Genomic DNA, 20,966 nt, shown 5'->3' with positions numbered 1-20,966 from the left:
ATATTTCAAAGGGGGAAAGTACAATAAAAGTAAGCTGGAGCACTATTCTTTGGCTTTGACATGGGTTAGAACCCAGTCAGAATGACGAGGTAACATTCTTTTCTCTCTGGTGCCTTTAAGAGTCTTGCTTGGAATGCGTTTGAGCAGTTTCAACGCAACTCTTAGTGGATGCAACCCACAGCACAAAACTGACCACAATCTGGCACTAAATTAACTGTCTCATTCTGTGAGATGACAAAACTAGTTAATACAGCAAATGAGAATGTTACACTGGCCCCATGGGGTTGCACCCTCTGAGGTTATGGCACATTCTGGGGCAAGAATGGATGAAGCTGACTTGTGACAGCTTGACGCTATCAGTGCAAAATTGGGGTAATTCCTGAAATGGGTGTAACATTATAAAAAACACCTGCAGGTTTATCGAGCTGACTTCAACTAAAATAGTTCCTCACCACCAGTCTGCGAAATGTTGAAACGCTGCTCCATACACTGGCGAAACGGAGCCATCATCAGCGGATCGAACAAAATAATCCTTATCACAGACAGTGAAGGTTGAGTGAAGTCTGCCACATAATCGCATATTGCATCCAGCAGTGAATTTGCAATATCACACGGATTAATTTCTCCATACCCTAAACAAAAGGCAGCAGATTTGTGTGGTTAAGTTCTGTGCAATGAGAAAGCTCAACAAAAGCAAAGGCTGTAAGGTAATCAAACTATTAACATCTTTGACTACATTGCTTTGCTATCGATTATTTCTATTGGGTTTTTATTTTCCATTTTTACTGTAATTTTCTCCCCTCCCATCCTCATCTTAAGGTATTGCCTCTTTAATGTGGTACAGTTCCACAGGCAGCGGCTAACCTGCAGTACTTCGCTCAAGTGACCATTCTTCATATGTAAGCCTAACCAGAGGGTGACAGCAAGCTATTTGATCATGGCGGGGTGGCACCACAATAACAACAACAACTTGTATTTATATAGCGCCTTTAAAATAGTAAAATGTCCCAATGCGCTGCACAGGAGTCTTGTAAGACAAAAGGTTTGACACCGAGCCACATAAGGATAAATTAGGGCAGGTGACCAAAAGCTTGGTCAAAGAGGCAGGTTTTAAGGAGCGTCTTAAAGGAGGAAAGAGAGGTAGTGAGGCAGAGAGGTTTAGGCAGGGAATTCCAGAGCTCAGGGCCTAGACAACAGAAGGCACGGCAACCAAAGGTTGAGCGATTATAATCAGGGATGCTCGAGAGGGCAGAATTAGAGGAGCGCAGATATCTCGGGGGGTCGGGGGGCTGAAGGAGATTACAGAGATAGGGAGGGCCGAGGCCATGAAGGGATTTGAAAACAAAGATGAGAATTTTGAGATCAAGGCGCTGCTTAACCGGGAGCCAATGTAGGTCAGCGAGCACAGGGGAGATGGGCGAATGGGACTTGGTGTGAATAGAACAATAGAACCTTACCCTGTAACAATCCAGACATCACAATTAGTTACAGGTGCAAATTTTAAAAAGCTGGGTTCTTCTGAGCTGCAGCCTGAAACTGACAAATTCTAATCTATAAATTATCATTTCAGCCCAGGACATCGCTGCAGGAGTTCCTCAGGGCAGTCTCCTAGGCCCAATCATCTTCAGCTGTTTCATCAATGACCTTACCCTCTGTTCAGAAGTGGGGATGTTCGCTAATGATTGCACAGTGTTCAGTTCCATTCGCAATTCTTCAGATAATGAAGCAGTCCATGCCCACATGCAAAAGACTTGGATGACATTCAGCCTTGGGCTGATAAATAGCAAGTAACATTCATGCCACACAAGTGCCAGGCAATGACTATCTCCAACAAGCGAGAGTCTAACCACCGCCACTTGACACGCATTACCATCGCCGAATCACCCACTATCAACATCCTGGGGGGTCACCATTGACCAGAAACTTAACTGGACCAGCCACATATATACTGTGGCTACAAGAGCAGGTCAGAGGCTGGGTATTCTGTGACGAGTGTCTCACCTCCTGACTTCTCAAGGCCTTTCTACCATCTACAAGGCACAAGTCAGGAGTGTGATGGAATACTCTCCACTTGCCTGGATGAGTGCAGCTCCAACAACACTCAAGAAGCTCGACACCAGCCAGGACAAAGCAGCCCACTTGATTGGCACCCCATCCACCACCTTAAACATTCACTCCCTCCACCACTGGCGCACCGTGGCTGCAGTGTGTACCATCTACAAGATGCACTGCAGCAACTCGCCAAGGCTTCTTCGACAGCCCCTCCCAAACCCACGACCTCTACCCTCTCCGCTTCTGCCGATATTTTGCCAGCATCCTCTTCTTTGTCCGTAATAGGCCTCAAACCGCCTCTTACTATTTACATGCCGGTAGAAGATTTTTGGGTTCCCTTTTATGTTAACTGCCATTCTGTTCTCATATTCTCTCTTTGAAAGTCTTATTTTACTCTTCACTTCTCCTCTCAACTTATTGTATTCTCACTTGAAGAATTCGCCTGACATGCATCATACACCCTCTTTCTTTGTTTCATCATATTCTCTATCTCCCTTGTCATCCAAGGAGCCCTGGCTTTGGTTCTCCTACCCTTCCCTCTTGTTGGAATGTACCTAGCCTGTACCTGAAACATCTCCTCCTTAAAGATCACCCATTGTTCCGTTACAGTTTTTCCTGTCAATCTTTGGTTCCATTTTACCCTGGCTAGATCCCCTCTCATCCTATTGAAGTTAGCCCTCTTCCAATTTAGAAGTTCTATTTTAGATTGTTCCTTGCTTTTCTCCATTACTAATCTAAACCTTATGATATGATGATCACTCTTACCCAAGTGTTCTCCCGCAGACACTTGTTCGACCTGGCCCACCTCATTCCCCAGCACCAGATCCAGAAATGCCTCCTTCCTACTTGGGCCAAGAACATTGTAGCCAAGGAAGTTCTTCTGAACATATTTCAGAAATTCCTCCCCCTCCTTTCCCTTTACTCTAACATTATCCCAATCGATATTTGGGTAATTAAAGTCCCCCAAAATCACCACTCTATGGGGGAGAAATTCTGTATCGCCCCATTTGGGGCGCAATTATCGGCCGGGCGCAAAGTTTTGCACCTGGCGCAAATTATCGCCACCTTCTGCTAAATTGGTCTGTTTCGCCCCTGGAGCTGATTGCAGCGCTAAATCAGGCGCTGCACGACTCTCTTAAGGCGCTAAGCTGGAGGAGCAAGGCTCTAACTCAGAGGGCGGGCGCAGCGCAGGTGCTGTCAGTTAGCGACTGCACACAGACACGCTGGCGCCGGTCAGCTCTTAAAGGGGAGGGTCGATCTTGATTTGCAGCCGCACCCTGCGCATTGGAGCCCTGAATCTCGGCCTGGACAGAGCTGTTGCCAAATCCTGCAGCCAAGGACCATGGAGAGGGCCAGGGAGCGAGCGCAGCGTTTCAGCGAGGGGGCCTTGGAGGCTCTGGTTGGCGCGGTGGAGCGCAGGCGATCTCTCCTGTACCCGGAGAGTGGCAGGAGGCCTCTGCCCAGCGAGTACCGAAAAGCTTGGAGGGAGGTGGCTCACAGAGTGACCTCCAGCAGCATGGTGCCTAGGACCCCTGTGCAATGCAGGAAGAAGTTCAACGACCTCACTCAAGTCGTCAGGGTGAGTGCCTTTTTCAGAAACCTCTTCATCCCTCCATCTCGACCTCGCTTTATGGCCAAAGGGTCTTGAAAGCCCCAATGCCCAGCACTCCTCCAACACCTATGGCCCTTTCAAGAAACTCACATGCACATGCAGCACTTTGCATACAGTAAGGGCTATTCGACCATGGGAGGCATTTCAGCCAAGATCATGGCTGCACACAGTAAGGGCTATTCAACCATGGGAGGCATTTCAGCCAAGATCATGGCTGCACACAGTAAGGGCTATTTGACCATGGGAGGCATTTCAGCCAAGATCATGGCTGCATCTTTACTCAGACCCCGTCCTTTTTCTTGCAGGGCAAGCTGGCGAATAATAGGAGACAGCAGCAATGGACCGGGGGAGGCCGGCCTCACCTTCAAGCCCTGACCAATCTGGAGCAGCGAGTCCACCGGATTGTGGCAAGCCGGATGCTTGGCCCCGTCGCCACTGGAGACGCTGACCCCGTTCTGGCCAGCAATGGTAAGGTCATCACCTTTTTGACCTCTCTCCTTCCACTTGTTCCTCACAACAGCATCCTTTGACACTCTCGATCCAAATCAGTACTTCGCTGCACTCATGCCTCCCTTGCTGCCACCCTGTCCTCACGCTAAAGCCACTCTTGTAACTTCCTGCTTTCAGATGCTGATTCACCAGGCGAGGAGGCGGGCCCTCAAGCTGCCACTGGGAGTGAATCTGAAGGTGAGGAGGAAGAGGAAGCTGGACCATCAGCGCAACCCTCTGCCGAGGCAGCCCATGGCCATACTGGGGACACGCCTTCCCTGGAGGGGAGCGGGGGGGAATGGTCTGATGACGGTGAAGCTCCAGGACCCAGCGGGCTGCAGCAACGCGAGGTGGATAGGGAAGCTCAGGGGCCTTCTCCCCGGAGGGAGAGTATGGCTTCGAGTCCTGCTACAGTGAGTGCAGAAGAGGTGCGGCTCCTCGCTGAAATGAGCACCCAGGCGGAGCAAAGGCACACTGAGCTCATGGCTGCAGTGGCAAGGATGCCCGAATCCATTGAGTCACTGGCAAGGAGTGTCCAGGACTTCGGTGCAACACAAGCGTCTGCCACGCAAATGCTAAGTGCTGCAATGCAGCCAGTGGCTGGTCTCACGCAGACGCAGATTGAGGCCACGCGAGCACTAACTGATGTCACCCTCGCTGGATTGGGCAGGTTTCCCCGGGGTCCTCCCCACACCGCAGCAGGCCAGCAATCTGTGCTCCCGCAGATTGCTCCGCATGCTGAAGTGCTGCCCCGTGGCAGTGCCAGTGTGTCAGTCGAGCGGGGAGTTGCTGTCTTCTCTCAGGATGACAGCATTCCTGCTGCCAGCACTGTCACTTCTCCACTGCAGTTGCCACCACCTGTAGGACAGACTGCTGCCGCCCATGCAGAGTTGGAGCAGTCAGCAGCCGGGCCCTCCAGGCCCAGAGCTGGTCCAGGCCGTCCCTCAAGGGCATCTGCAGTCTCAGTTTCTGACACTCAGCAGCCTTCCCCCAGCCATGGGGATCCCAGTGCAGCAGAGCTGCAGGGCGGGAAGGAGGCAATTTTGCAAGGGAAGCAGATCACCCTCGAAGGGCAAAAAGTAGAAGGTGTGGCAAAATGTTGTTGATTGTTTTATTGAAGGCCGAGGATCGTGGTCATATTTTTGTTACTGTTTTGGACATTGTCTCCAGGTTGTGAGAGCCAGTTATGTGATTGACTGTTTCTTTGTGTGTTTCTTTCTATTACTTTGTCATGCAGGAAGGATACACAGTTTTGTAAATAAAGAGTGTCTTTATTCAAAATGTGCATGTTTGTTCTTTGCACTCATTGTTGCCTTAACCGGCTTAGGGGTTGCGGCATGGTTCCATTCAGGTTCTTTGAATGGCAGAAGCCATTCCCTCAGAGGGGGCCTAGAAGCGACTTGCTATAAGCCTTTGACGGACGGCCCTTGCACTTTGTGCCTCCCTCCCGTCTTGGTGCTGCTGCTCCTCCTCCTCCTCCTCCTCCTCCTCCTCTGCTGGTGCTCCAAGGCCCGGTGGCATTGGCTGGGTCCTGAGGATTGCCAGGTTATGCAGCATGCAGCACACAACAACGAAGTGGGAGACTCGCTCAGGCAAGTACTGCAGGGCTCCTCCAGAGTGGTCCAGACAGCGGAACCGTTGCTTGAGCACGCCGAATGTGTGCTCAACGATGTTCCTGGTAGCTTGATGGCTCTCATTGTATCATTCTTCTGCAGGGGTACTGGGCGAACGGAGCGGGGTCATCAACCAGGTGCACAGAGGATAGTCCTTGTCCCCGAGAAGCCAGCCTCCTGGGTGAAGTGGGACCTCGAAAAGGTCTGCCACAGAAGTCTGGCGCAGGATGAAGGCATCGTGGCTGCTGCCTGGAAAGTGGGCATTGACAGCGAGTATCAGCTGTCTGTGGTCACAGACCAATTGGATGTTCAAGGAATGGAAGCCCTTTCGGTTGCAGAAATCCTTGGCATCCTCTTGGTGCAGTCAATGGCGCCCTGCACCATGGGGAAGCCCACTATTCTTGCAAAGCCCGCTGCGCACTCTTGCTGCTTGTCCGGGGTCATGGGGAAAGAGATGTACTCTCGTCTCCTTTAAAGAGGCATTTGCGACTTGACAGATGCAGCAATGCACCGCGAACTGGGAGATATTGGCAATGTCCCCAGTAGCAGATTGAAAGGAGCCGGTGGCATAAAAGTTGAGAGCCACTGTTACCTTCACTGCCACCGACAGAGACGTCCTGCTCCTCAGTTGAGGTTGCAGATCTGGCTGGAGGAGGTGGCGGAGATCAGTGACCACCTCCTTGCTGAATCGCAGCCTTTGCAAACACTGCTCCTCAGACATATTGATGTAGGAGAATTGTTGTCGAAAAACCCTGGGACGGTAAGGTCTCCTGTACCGACGCCTGTTGGCCCTCCTCCGTCTGACCATGATTGCCACTCTCTCTTTGCATCTGTGCCCTCTCAATGCGATGGAGAAGCACGACGTTCCCATCCATTGCAGCCCCCATAATATGTGGGCAATCAAAGTTATGCCAGTGAAAAAGCAAAGCAACTACAAAGTTATGGTCAGAAGCCAAAACTACCTCAGACAGCGTTGACTCAATGCAGAAGTCTCTCTTTCTCCCTTTGTCTCTCTGCACATCTCTCTCTCTCTCTCAGAACGAGTGGTCCAAAAATGGCTACCACACAGAAGACAGGAAGAGCCCCCTTTAAATAGCGCCCCCCCAGCCCCACAGCGACTGGGAAGCGATCCTGTCAACCTGTCGTTGGTAGCGACAGGCGGAAAGGAGGGGGGGCGCCACTGAATTTCCGGTCTGGGGTGCCCCAAGGACATTGCACTCTGGAATGACGTCAAGATCTGCATGCGCAGGAGAGCGGGCGGTATGGTTTAGCACCGCCGCTAAATGTCCGCTCAATTTCGTGAGAGGCGCAGGTATTGCCGTGCCTGGGCGCTAGTTGGTTAGCGCCCCACTTATCGCCCTCTTAAGGCGCTAACAGGTGGCGCACACAACTGAATTTCTCCCCCCATATTTCTTGCACATCTCTGTGATTTCCCTGCTGATTTGCTCCTCTATATCTCTCTCAATATTTGGAGGCCTATAGAATACCCCCAATAGCTTGATCATACCCTTTTTGCTTCTCACCTCTAACCAAATGGATTCTGTCCCTGCCCCCTCCAGGACATCCTCTCTTTCCAACACTACAATGTCTTCCTTAATCAGCACTGCCACCCCACCTCCCTTTTTTCCTTCCCTATCTTTTCTGAACACCTTGTATCCATGAATATTAAGCACCCAGTCCTCACCATTTTTAAGCCACATCAGGCAGCAGCTAATATTTTTGAAGCATGTACGACAATTGTTCGGGTCGCTCCTTTCTTCCCCGTTCCCCTACACTGCAAGTGGGAGACAGAGGCGACCTTTGGCCTCCTTCTGAGATTAGCGCTGCGAAGAGCGTATTAAACTAGAAAATCACCGCCACGCTGACGTTAATGAGCAGGCAGTTACAAAATGTCAGTACTGCCTGTACTCTCTTGGCCGCCAATGTTACTAGCAGGGTTTCCATGGTTCCTCAATTTCTAGGCCATAAAATTCTTAAAGGGCCTGACAGGGTAGATGCTGGGAGGATGTTTCCCCTGACTGGGGAGTCTAGAACTAGGGCGTCACAGTCTCAGTATAAGGGGTCAGCCATTTAGGACTGAGATGAGAAGAAATTTCTTCACTCGAAGGGTGTTCTTTGGAATTCATTACCCCAGAGGGCTGTGGATGCTCAGTTGTTGAGTATATTCAAGACAGAGGTCAATAGATTTTTGGATACTAAATGAATCAAGGGATATGGGGTTAGTGCAGGAAGGTGGAGTTGAGGTAGAAGATCAGCCATGATCTTATTGAATGGCGGTGCAGGCTCGAAGAGCTGAGTGGCCTACTCCTGCTCCTAATTCTTATGTTCTTACACTATATGTTTTTTATAACACATATGTTCGTACAAAGGTAATTGATATATCACATACAATTTGTACTAAAACCTACCTGCTCCCATTGGTGGAAAAGACACAGAACTTATTTTTAGGTTTTCACATTCCTTCAGAACCTTGCCAAAAGATGCTTTTGTATTTTTCGCTTTAGTCCACTCAACCAAATGTAGAATGTATTTTACGCGAAGATTTCCTGCCGCTGTGGTTACAACACTATCACTGATTTGGGTTCCTATGGTGGAAAAAAGAGAAGTCTGACTTAACACAAAACTACTTCCATTCTCATAAATTCAATAAATCTCTACCCCAGAGGGCTGTCGAGGCTCAGTTGTTGAGTATATTCAAGACAGAGATCGATAGATTTTTGAATATTAAGGGAATCAAGGGATATGGGGATAGTGGAAAAGTGGAGATGAGGTAGAAGATCAGCCATGATCTGGCCTACATTCCTGCTCCTATTTCTTATGTTCTTATGTTCTTATAGTTAAGCTCACTCTGTAAGTTAAAAAGCTGATGGATGTGTCTCTTAAAAGGATGTGTCATCCACAACCTCACAAGATCACAAGCTAGTTATGGGTGAGGAAGGCCATTCGGTCCATCTAAATTCATCCATCCAGAATAACCCAAAGTCTCCCCATTCCAGCATCCAATTGTTTGTGAAATAATTCAAGGGTTTTTGCCATCAATACTCTATCTGGCAGTCTATTCCATGCGTTGATCACTCTTTGTGTGGAGGAGAATTTTCTGATACTAGTCCTAAATTTACCTTTTAATAGTTTGAATCTGCCTCTCCTTGTCCTATTCTTGCAATTTAGTTTTAAATTATATTCAGAATTACCATTTCCATTCCCTTAATTTTCTTATGACCACCTATACGGTCACCTCTCAGACTCCTCCTTTCCAGGCATCACAACTCAAACCTTTGACACTTGAAATTAGCCTTGCGGCTCCTCTCTGCACTGCCTCCAACTCTTGACTGTCTGTCTTGTGCTTTAGCAACAGAAGTGGACACAAGGAGCCGTGTGACCAGAGCAGTGCACAGCTTGATCATGACTTCCTCTGACTTGTACTCTGTTGGCTTTGTTGATTGCTGCTCTGCATTGGTTGGACATGTTCAGCATAGACATCCTGAGACTCCTAGATCTCTTTCACCTTCTTCCTTAGTTATTTCACCACCATTCATGGAGTACACATGTTGTCCATTTTTCCTTCCTATGTGCAGTAATTTGCACTTATCTACATTACATTTCATCTGCCATTGTTCGGTCCACATACAAATTTCAAACTGAAAATGCTCCATTAAGCAAACAGAAAATGATACCTAAACCTCTGTTTCAGTTACTGTACCTGCGTCAGAATAATTTTAGTAACAGTTGTTAAGTTTATAGATTTTCCTTTCAATGACATGTTTTAAATACCAGCCTATATTATATCCAGACCTTTAATGTATCTAGGTCTTCTGTGATCAAAGGAAATTTTATAATATTGATTATAGCTCATCTAAAATTAATTTTAAAACGTCCTCCTGTACCTTCTGAACTATGTGGCTGGTCCTAGCTTTATCTTTGAGCTCATTATCTTCTGATAGGTGGCTGACAAACTATTATCCATACTATAAAATGTTTCATTCTGAGCTTGCCTTTACCCACATGAAGAGGTAGAAGCCATACAATTACTCACCCAGTCGATTACATTCATCCACTAATGATTGGCCGCCTGCTTTCAGAATAGCACCAGAAACCCCTGCAAGGTAGAGGAGTTAGTTATTGGTGCTGAAAAGCAAGTTACATTTTTGAAAGAACTCAACTTTTGTACTCTTGATCTGTATCTTTCAGCAGATTTGCAACATAACTCATGACTGTTATATTGTTTTACCATGTGTTTCATGCTGTGGTGATATGACCTTTTTCTCTGATGGTATATCATATCTCCAATGAGGGCGTGCATCTTTTTTTTTTCTCCATTGTCTCTCCTGGAAGGAACCCCTTTCTCTTGGCCAGATATCTCCTGCAGTCAAGAAGCCAGGGCAGATGGCTTGCTTCAACGCCACTGTTTTTAGCTGGCTTTAGCTTTGGGTTATGGAGGGAGAAAAATTGGTCAGTGTTCCCACTCCCAATCACTATTCTGCGACACCTGCTGAAAGTGTGTGAGGACAATATTGGGCTTGGCTGTGAAGCCCTGATGGTATAATAGCTTGGCAACACTCACTGTCAAGGCTCACATACAGATAATGACCACTTGGGAAGATACTGAAAGTGCCCCTAGAACTGGAACCTAGCAAGGAGTTAACACATTAGCTCGGGGAGTGGAGAAAATTAATTTCAAATAAGGTCATCTTTGAAATCAATTTTGTTCATAGTTCAACACAAATGAAGTGGCACCTCTTTTTCAAAAGAGATTTTAAGCATTTGTCATGGTAAGAGGGAATATTGCATTGGCACTGTAGGGATTCAATGGCACTGTTTCGAAGGGGAGCAGGGGTTCTGGACAATATTTATCCCTCAACCAACATCACTTTAAAAAAAAACAAATTATCTGGTCATTATTTCATTGTTCTTATTAGATATTTGGATACCAAGGGACTCAAGGGATATGGAGATAGTGTAGGAAAGTAGAGATGAGGAAGAAGATCAGCCATGATCTTATTGAATGGTGGAGCAGGCTCGAAGGGCCGAATGGCCTACTCCTGCTCCTATTTCTTATGTTCTTATGACATCTCAACTGGAATGGGCCTCTATAAAAACAAATTCTTTCAGACATTTCAGGTAATCATTTGTCAGGTTGGCTCAGTTAGTGTTAATCTCACCTGACTCAGAGGGCTCCATATTAACTCCCCGCAATGGGCGGGAGAGGATCTTGGGGGAGGAGAGAAAGAATTTAAAATCGTGAAACGTGACCCCATCCCAGTGCATATGCACCTGCTGCCATTTTTTACGGTGGTGGGTTGCGTGATGCGTCTGTGTCCTGTCTTAGAGAGGCAGGACACCTCATTATAACATTTAAATCAGGATCCCACAGTACAGTTGGGAGCCTGATTTAAATTTAACGGTTGTCAGCCGAGTTTTCCAGGGCTCGGGAAACCTGGCAGCTAAATGGAGACAGGAGCTTCCAGCTGCAGAAGGTAAGTGCTTTTTAGACGACTGCTTGTGAGCCAGTAGGAGCAGCAATGCTCCCCTCGGAACCTCCAGCAAACCTTCTGCCGATTGCGACCTCTCATTGCTGCCATGATATGCCGGCCATATCCCCCCCACCAAACCCCCGCACCACTACCATTTCCAACCACTGAACATTTGCCGCCTTTCTGTGATCTTCCAACTTCCTCCCTCAACAACCCCCGAGCTTTACCTCCCAATTGCCGGCCTCCAGCCCCCCCCAATTTTTCCTGATTGCCAGGGACTGTACCCAACGTTCCTTGCTGGCTGTGGCCTTCTACCACTGGCTTTCCTGCCTGGCAGCCTCTCAATCTGGCTGGCTGCTGGGCAGGAAATGGAATAATAAAATGATGATGAGGTCTTGCTGTTAAATTAGGCAGGACCTCCGCGTCCTCAGGATTTCCGGGTTTCCCCCACACAACCCCACTCCCCCGCTCACTCCCTGTTAGGGAATATATTTTAATAACATAATATGATTAAACTAATGATTTAAAGAAATCTGATTATGCTTAAATCGACCACGTGCCAAAGGATGGTGTGATATATCAGATCCAATCACAGCTGGTAACGTCACATCGGCTGACTTAAAAACTGAGAACAATGAAAATGCTGATTTAGCTTAAACTGTGAAAGTGCTGATCTTAGCTTAAAACTGAAAGTGATGATTCTGCTTAACTAGAGAACAAAGGAATGATTGATGTATCAGAGATCCAATCAGTGTGATGTAGTTGAACCAACCATGGCTCTGCATGCATGCTGCTGAGCCAATGGTAATAACGGGGGCGGGTACATCTGCTGTTGTATAAGAACCAGCCATTTTGAACATGCTGTTAGTCGGATAAAGGAAGTCAAACAGTGTAGATCAAGTGATGCAATAAATCGACTATTTAAAACTTACCACCAGACTCGCAAACTTTAATTTTAGTGTGTTGACCTCAGATCAGTGTGGTCCACTGAAATTACCTTGATCTAACACTCCCCATCTCCCTGTGAATATCAGGGAGAGAAGGTCATGGCTTTAAGGCTCACTCCTGGGTTTAAATACATTGAGCTGGATATTCCGATCCCTACGGGTGGGTTATGTGCTGTGTACCCGCCCGTAAGGGCATTGGAAATGTCGGGTTCAGGCATGCACTGCGCATGTGCTGAAAACCAGCATTTCCGATTTGTCAAGAAAGCTCTTGACAGATCCTCCGGTTGCCCTGGAGCAGGGCCTCTGTGGGCGGATAGCTCCGCTTTTTGGAGACCCTCCGCCCGCAGAAAACACTTACAATTCTTACGCCTGGTAAAAGCAGACATAAGGATAAGAGTAGAAAAAAGTTTAAATTTTTTTTTCACAGATTTATCATTTAAAAATACTTTAAAAAAAGGTACGTTTATTTTTAGCCCTGTAAAATACTTCAATTACTTTTTTCAAAAAATAAAATTTTTGTTTAAAATACTTAATTTATTGTAATTTCAAGTCATTTTAAAAATGTGATTTAAAAAAAAAATTATTTAAAGTTTTACTATGTTTTTTCATTGATCTCCATTCATATATTTGACAGGTCTTCCTGTCAAATGTATGAAGGAAGATTCCCTTCTTTGATTGGCTCCCCATGGCCCACATGATCCCAGGGACGCTGCGAACTACCTGCGCCTCTAGGATACGTGGGCCCTGCGCACCGACAGTTTGGAGAGGCCCAGCATCGGAATTGTGCGCCTCCCGGGAGCCTTCAGGTAAGGGTGCAGATTTTTCCAGATCGCAGGCCTCCGCCCGCGGGAGGCCTGCGATCGGAAAATATGGGCCATAATCTGGGTCGACAATTCGGTGTAATACTGAGTGAGTGCTGTATTGTCAGAGGTGCTGTCTTTTGGATGAGATGCTAACTGATCTCCCATCTACTTAACCAGGTTCACATAAAATATCCTATGGTACAATTCAAAGAAGAGCAGGCTGCTCTCCTGGTGTCCTGGCCAACATTCTTCCCTCAATAAACACCATCATGAACAGATTAACAGGACTTTTTCTCATTTGCTGTGTGTGGGACTTTGTGTGCAAATTGAATGCTATGTTTACATATAAAACAGTGGTAACTACACCTCAAAAGTAATTTATTGGCTGCTAAGTACTTTACGACATCCATGAAGGGCATTATATAAATGCAAGTCCTTTCCTGAACTAACATACGTGTAATAATTAAGTGAAGCTGAACCAATGATAGAAAATGTAGTCTGTTTGGGGGACCTTGCTGTACACAAACTAACTGCTGCTTTTGCCTACATATAAACAGTGACTATAATTCAAAAGTAATCCATTGGCTCTGAATTGCTTTGCTACACCCCGAGGCCATGAAATGCGATATATAAATCCGAATTATTTCTTTAATCAGCATATATGCAATATTCAGCCCTCTATCACCAGTGCACTGTGGCTGCACTACCTACTATCCACAGGCTGCACTGCAGCAACTTGCCAAGCTTACTCCAACAGCACCTCCCTCCCCTGTGACATCTATCACCAAATAGGCCAAGGCCATCAATGTCATGGGAACACCTTGACCTCCAATTCCCCTGCAAGCCATGCACCATTGTGACTCGGACATATACCGATATTCCATCAACATCTCTGGGTCAAAGCGCTGGAATTTCCTGCCTTAAACCATCGTGGGAGCACGAACACCACAAAGACTGCAGTGGTTCAAGAAGGCCATTAGCACATTGTCAGGACAACTAATCATAAATCCAACCTTACCATTCTTCCGAACATCCCAAGACCAAATGAAGAAAAAATAAGTGAGGCTGAACCAATGACAGACCAAGTAGGTGCAGGTTACACTTTAGAAAGTGATGGTACTTACATCAGAAGCAAATCTGCAGGAGTTGATTTTACACTGTCTCTAATTTGTCACACTGCATGTCCGACATCTTGGATGAGCAGATATTTCCTCCAACTAAATATTGGGAAGACCGAAGCCATTGTCTTCGGTGCCCACCACAAACTCCATTCCCTGACCACTGACTCCATCCCTCTCCCTGGCAACTGTCTGAGGCTGAACCAGACCGTTCGCAACCTTGGTGTCATATTTGACCCTGGGATGAGCTTCCGACCACATATCCGTTCCATCACCAAGGCCGTCAACTTCTGCCTCTGTAATATCATCCGACTCCGCCCCGCCTCAGCTCATCTGCTGCTGAAACTCTTATCCATGCCTTTGTTACCTCTAGACTTGACTATTTCAACACTCTCCTGGCCAACCTCCCATCTTTCACCCTCCATAAACTTGAGCTCATCCGAAACTCTGCTGCCCATTTCCTAACTCACACCAGGTCCAGTTGACCCATCACCCCTGTGCTCGCTGACTTACATTGGCTCCTGGCCCGGCAACACCTCAATTTAAAAATGATCATCCTTGTTTTCAAATTCCTCCATGGCCTTGCCCCTCCCTACCTCTGTAACCTGCTCCAAAATCTCTGCGCTCCTCCAACTCTGGCCTCTTGTGCATACCGGATTTTAATAGCTCCACCATTGCTGGCTGTGCCTTCAGCTGCCTAGGCCCTAAGCTCTGTAATTCCCTCTTTAAACCTCTCGACCTGTCTACCTCTCTATTCTCCTTGAAGACGCTCCTTAAAACCTACCACTTTGGCCAAACTTTTAATCATCTGTCGTAATATCTCCTTATGTGGCTCGGTGTCAAACAAGTGGTAGGGGATTGTATAGTCAGGGGGATAAATAGTGTTCTCTGCAGCCACGACCAGGAGTCCCGAAGGCTGTGTTGCTTGCCCGGTGCCCGGGTTAAGGACATCTCCTCGTGGCTGGAGAAGAACTTGAAGTGGGAGGGGGAGGATCCAGTTGCTGTGGTCCACTTAGGCACCAGTGACATAGGTAGAAATAGGAATGAGGTTCCGCTGAGTGAGTTTGAGGAGCTAGGGTACAAAGTAAAAAGCGAAATCTCAAAGGTAATAATCTCTGGATTACTACCTGAGCCACCCGCCAATTAGCATAGGAACAAACAGATTAGAGAATTAAATGCGTGGCTAAAGGAGGCAGGGGTGGACTTTAATCTTCATATAGACTGGGCAAACCAAATTGGCAAAAGTAGCTTGGAGGATGAGTTCATGGAATGCATTCGAGACAGTTTACTAGTGCAATATGTTGCGGAACCAATTAGGGAACAGGCTATTTTAGATCTAGTATTGTGCAATGAGACAGGGTTAATTAGTAATCTTGTAATAAAGGATTCTCTGGGGAACCGTGATCATAATATGATAGAATTTCATATTAAGTTTGAGAGTGATGTGGTTAAATCCGAAACTAGGTTCTTAAATTTAAGCAAAGCCAATTATGGAGGTATGAGTGGTAAGCTGGCAGAGGTAGGTTAGGAAATTAGATTAAAAGGTATGACGGTAGATAAGAAATGGCAAACATTTAAAGAAATAATTCAGAATTCTCCACGAATATACATTCCCTTGATGAATAAAAACTCCACGGGAAAACTGGTACATCATGGCTAACAAGGAAAGTTAAGGATAGTTTTAGATTAAAAGAAGAGGCTTACAATGTTGCCAAGAAGAGTAGTAAGCCTCAGGATTGGGAGGGTTTTAAAAATCAGTAAAGGATGACCAAGAAATTGATCAAGAGGAAGAAAATACAATGAGAGTAAATTAGCAAGAAATATAAAAACAGATTGTAAGAGCTTTTACAAGTATGTAAAAAGGAAGAGATTAGTGAAAGTAAATATGGGTCCCTTAGAGGCAGAAACAGAAGAAATTATAATGGGAAGTAAGGAAATGGCACAGACGTTAAACAAATACTTTGGCTGGGATTTTGCTCACCTCGGCGGGTCTGGGGTGGCCGATGTCGGGTCCACAGCCCCGCTGCTGGCTCCATCCCGCTGCCTAAAATGAACTACATTGATAGGGCTTGTTAAACCCGCCCAATGCATTTCCCGGTCCAATTAGAGGGAGCGGGTCTGGTGACGTCATTCATGATGGATCATCAGCCGGTTTCCTTAAAGGGACCATGGCCAGACGCGGACCTGAGCGGGACCTGAGCTGGGAGCGAGAGAGAGATAAATAGCACGGCAGAGGAGACCCGAGTGCAGAGGCTGCGGACCTGGGCGGGACCCGAGCTGGGAGCGAGAGAGAGAGATAAATAGCACGGCAGAGGAGACCCGAGCGCAGAGGCTGCGGACCTGGGCGGGACCTGAGCTGGGAGTGAGAGAGAGAGATAAATAGCACGGCAGAGGAGACCCGAGAGCAGAGGCTGCAGACCTGGGAGCGAGAGAGACAACGGACTGCTGCGTGTAAAGAAGTAAAAAGTAATCGAAGTGTGACATCACCAGAAAGCAGGTAAGTGAAGTAGTCAACTCAGAGACTAGGGTCCTAAATTTAAATAAAGAAAACTACGATGGTCTGAGGCGTGAGTTGGATAGGATTGATTAGGGAATGTCACTCAAAGGGTTGACGGTGGATAGGCAATGGCAAACATTCAAAGACCGCATGGATGAACTACAGAATTTGTTCATCCCAGTTTGGCATAAAAATAAAACAAGGGAAATTAGGGATAGCATAAGATCCAAGGAGAGGACATATAAATTGGCCAGAAAAAGCAGTAAACCTGAGGATTGGGAGCAGTTTAGGATTCAACAAAGGAGGACGAAGGGATTAATTAAGAAAGGGAAAATAGAATATGAGAGTAAGCTTTCAGGGAACATAAAAACTGACTGTAAAAGCTTTTATAGATATGTGAAGAGAAAAAGATTGGTGAAGTCAAGCGTAGGTCCCTTGCGATCAGAATCAGGGGAATTTATAATGGGGAACAAAGAAATGACAGGCCAATTAAATACATATTTTGGTTCTGTCTTCACAAAGGAGGACACAAATAACCTCCCAGAGATGTCGGGGAACATAGAGTCTGATGAAAGGGAGGAACTGAAAGAAATCAGTATTTGTAGGGAAATGGTGTTAGGGAAATTGATGGGATTGAAGGCCGATAAATCCCCAGGGCCTGATAATCTACATCCTAGGGTACTTAAAGAAGTGGCCCTAGAAATAGTTGATGCTTTGCTGATCATCTTCCAGCATTCAATGGAATCTGGAACAGTACCCATGGATTGTTGGAGGGTAGCTAATGTTACCCCACTATTCAAAAAAGGTGGTAGAGAGAAAACGACTGACATCGGTAGTGGGGAAAATGCTAGAGTCCATTATAAAAGATGTAATAGCAGAGCACTTGGAAAACAGTGACAGGATCGGACAAAGTCAACATGGATTGACAAAAGGTAAATCATGCTTGACTAATCCACTGGAATTTTTTGAGGATGTAACTAGTAAAATAGATAAGGGAGAACCAGTGGATGTGGTGTATTTGGACTTTCAGAAGGCTTTCGATAAGGTCCCGCATTAGAGATTAGCATGTAAAGTTAAGGCACATGGGATTGGGGGCAAGGTATTGAATTGGATAGAGAACTGGTTGGCAGACAGAAACCAAAGAGTTGGAATAAACGGGTCCTTTTCCAAGTGCCAGGCAGTGACTAGTGGGGTACCGCAGGGATCGGTCCTTGGGCCCCAGTTATTCACAATATATATTAATGATCTAGACAAGGGAACTAGATGTAATATCTCCAAATTTGCAGATGACACAAAGCTGGGTGGGTGTGTGTGCTGTGAGGAGGATGCCAAGAAACTCCAGGATGATTTGGATAGGTTGGGTGATTGGGCAAAAGCATGGCAGATGCAATATAACGTGGATAAATGCAAGGTTATCCACTTTGGTGGCAAAAACAAGAAGGCAGATTATTATCTGAATGGCAATAGATTGTGAGAAGGGGAAGTGCAACGAGACCTGGGTGTCCTTGTGCACCAGTCGCTGAAGGTAAGCATGCAGGTGCAGCAGGTGGTTAAGAAGGCAAATAGCATGTTGGCCTTCATAGCGAGAGGGTTTGAGTACAGGAACAAGGATGTCTTGCTGCAGTTATACAGGGCCTTGGTGAGACCACATCTTGAGTATTGTGTGCAGTTTTGGTCGCCTTATCTGAGGAAGGATGTTCTTGCCATGGAAGGAGTTCAGCGAAGATTCACCAGACTGATACCTGGGACGGCAGGAATGACGTATGAGGAGAGGTTGGGTCGATTGGGCTTGTACTCACTGGAGTTTAGAAGAATGAGAGGGGATCTCATTGAAACTTATAAAATTCTGACAGGACTGGACAGACTAGATGCAGGAAGGATGTTCCCGATGGTCGGGGAGTCCAGAACCAGGGGTCACAGTCTAAGGATAAGGGGTAGGCCATTTAGGACAGAAATTAGGAGGAATTTCTTCACCCAGAGAGTGGTGAACCTGTGGAATTCTCTGCCACAGAAGGCAGTTGAGGCCAATACATTAAATATATTCAAGAAGGAGTTGGATATATTTCTTAAGGCTAAACGGATCAAGGGGTATGGGGAGAAAGCAGGGACCGGGTACTTAATTTGGATGATCAGCCATGATCGCATTGAATGGCGGAGCAGGCTCGAGGGGTCGAATGGCCTACTCCTGCTCCTATCTTCTTTGTTTCTATGTTTCTGTGTGATTGGTTGGTGAGTATTTCTCTATTTTTTGATTTTTTCTAAACTTGGGCATCTAAATTTAAGTGCCTTGGAGTAGATTAAAGGATATATATTTTCCAAATTTTAAAATTAATTAATTAATTAATTGAGATGAGAGACCAGGCAATGTGTTGCTGTTGTTGCATGTGGAAGCTGGTGGACACCATTGAGGCCCACAGCGACCACATCTGCAGCAAATGTTGGCTGCTCAAGGAACTTCGGCTCAAAGTTGATGAGCTTGAGTCCGAGCTTCAGACACAGTGACACATCAGGGAGGAGGAGGGTTACCTGGACACGAAGGTCCAGGAGGCAGTCACACCCACTAGAGTAATTACTTCCAATGTGGCCCATGGTCAGGGACAGAAGGGTGTGACTACAAGTGAGGCAGATATTGGGATCCAGGAGGTAGTGATGGAGGAGCCTCAGCCCTTGGCCTTGTCCAACAGGTGTGAGATTCTTGCTCCCTGTGTGGACGAGGGCAGGGACTGCAGGGAGGATGGGCACCGTGGTACAGGGAGCCATTCAAGTGGGGGGAGCAAAAAGAAATGTTGTAGTGACTGGGGACAGTATAGTGAGGGGGATAGATACTGTTCTCTGCAGCCGAGAGCATGAGTCCCGAAGGCTGTGTTGCCTGCCCGGTCCCAGGGCTAAGGACATCTCCTCTGGGCTGGAGAGAAACTTGGAGTGGGAGGGGGACGATCCAGTTGTCATGGTCCACATAGGTACCAATGACGTAGGTAGGACAAAGAAAGAGGTTCTGCTGAGAGAGTATCAGCAGCTAGGAGCTAAATTAAAAAGCAGAACCACAAAGGTAATAATCTCTGGATTACTACCTGAGCCACGAGCGAATTTGAATAGGGTAAATAAGATCAGAAAAATGAACGATTGGCTGAAAGACTGGTGTGGGAGAAATGGGTTTCGATTTGTGGGGCACTGGCACCAGTACTGGGATAAGAGGGAGCTGTTCCGTTTGGACGGGCTTCACTTGAATCATGCTGGGGCTAGAGTCCTGGCAAATCGAATAACTAGGACTGTAGAGAGGGCTTTAAACTAAATAGTGGGGGGGAGGGTCCAGGTGAGCGGAAATTTAAAAAGTCAATGAGAAATGAGAAAACAATAGAGCAGGATAGAGATGGGGGAAATAATAACCAAAGTGTGACAGGAAGGGACAGAGGCCTAGAAATTCAGTTGCTTGTGCCAGCCGGTAGCGCCTTAGGAGGAGGAGATGTTGGGCGCTAGGTGGCTAGCGGCCGGGCGCAGCGCGATCTGCGCCTCTCCCCAACTTCACTCACGATTTAGCGGCGGCGTAAGGTCTTTGCGTGCGCTCAGCTGCGCGCGCAGATCCTGACGTCATTTCCTCGTGCAACGCCCTTTGTGCGCCCCAAACCGGAAATTCAGTCGTGACGCCCTATTGTGCGCCTGGCGCCCCTAGCGACTGGTAGAGGGGAACGGTTCTCAGTCGATGCGGGGCGCGGGGGGCGCAAATTAAAGGGCACACCTCCTGCAGTAGAAAAGGCTGCCATTTCGCAGCACTCCTTCTTTTTGAGAGACGGATCTTTGCAGAGAGACAAAGGTAGAGAGATTTCTGCTTTGGCTCAACACTCGCACAGGTACTTGTGGCTTCAGGCCGCAGCTTTCCACTTGTCTTTGCCTTCAGTGTCATATCATTGTTTGCAAACATATAATGGGGGCTGCAATGGGTGCAAACGCTGGCCTTCTCCATTGCATCCAAAGGGCTCACAGACGCCGTGAGAGAGTGGCAGTCCTGGCTAGACGGAGAGGGGGCAACAGGCGTCGGGAAAGGAGGCCTTACCCACCCAGGGTATACCGCCAGCAGTTCTCCTATCTGAACATGTCTGACGAGCAGTGTGTTCGGAGGCTGTGGTTCCGAAGGGCGGTGGTCACTGAGATCTGCAACCTGCTTGGCGGTGATCTGCAGCCACATCTGAGGAGCAGGACGTCTCTGTCGGTGGCAGTGAAGGTGACGGTGGCTCTCAACTTCTATGCCACCGGCTCCTTCCAATCCGCTACTGGGGACATTTCCAACATCTCCCAGTTCGCCGTGCATTGCTGCATCCGCCAGGTGACCAATGCCCTTTTCAAAAGGAGACGTCAGTTCATCTCCT

At 47.1% G+C, this 20,966-nt stretch overlaps 1 protein-coding gene across 3 annotated transcripts in view; it reads right to left on the bottom strand.

The window, feature by feature from the left end:
• Window positions 1-20,966, bottom strand: part of LOC147120591 (protein mono-ADP-ribosyltransferase PARP14-like) — a 169,310-nt gene that overhangs the window by 41,785 nt on the left and 106,559 nt on the right. For all 3 annotated transcript variants that reach the window (XM_085986719.1, XM_085986720.1, XM_085986718.1), the window contains exons 20-22: window positions 9,800-9,862; window positions 8,175-8,351; window positions 453-632 (exon numbers count right to left, since the gene is read on the bottom strand). In XM_085986719.1, coding sequence (XP_085842845.1) covers window positions 453-632; window positions 8,175-8,351; window positions 9,800-9,862 — 420 coding nt within the window. The remainder of the gene's footprint in view (window positions 1-452; window positions 633-8,174; window positions 8,352-9,799; window positions 9,863-20,966) is intronic.

This window comes from Somniosus microcephalus, chromosome 4, assembly GCF_052327205.1.
Source record: "Somniosus microcephalus isolate GS21.2 chromosome 4, FLI_Smic_1.0, whole genome shotgun sequence".
NCBI classification, from domain to species: Eukaryota; Metazoa; Chordata; class Chondrichthyes; order Squaliformes; family Somniosidae; genus Somniosus; species Somniosus microcephalus.
The sequence above is the reverse complement of the archived record's forward strand: the minus strand, read 5'-3'. Positions and strand labels throughout refer to the sequence as shown.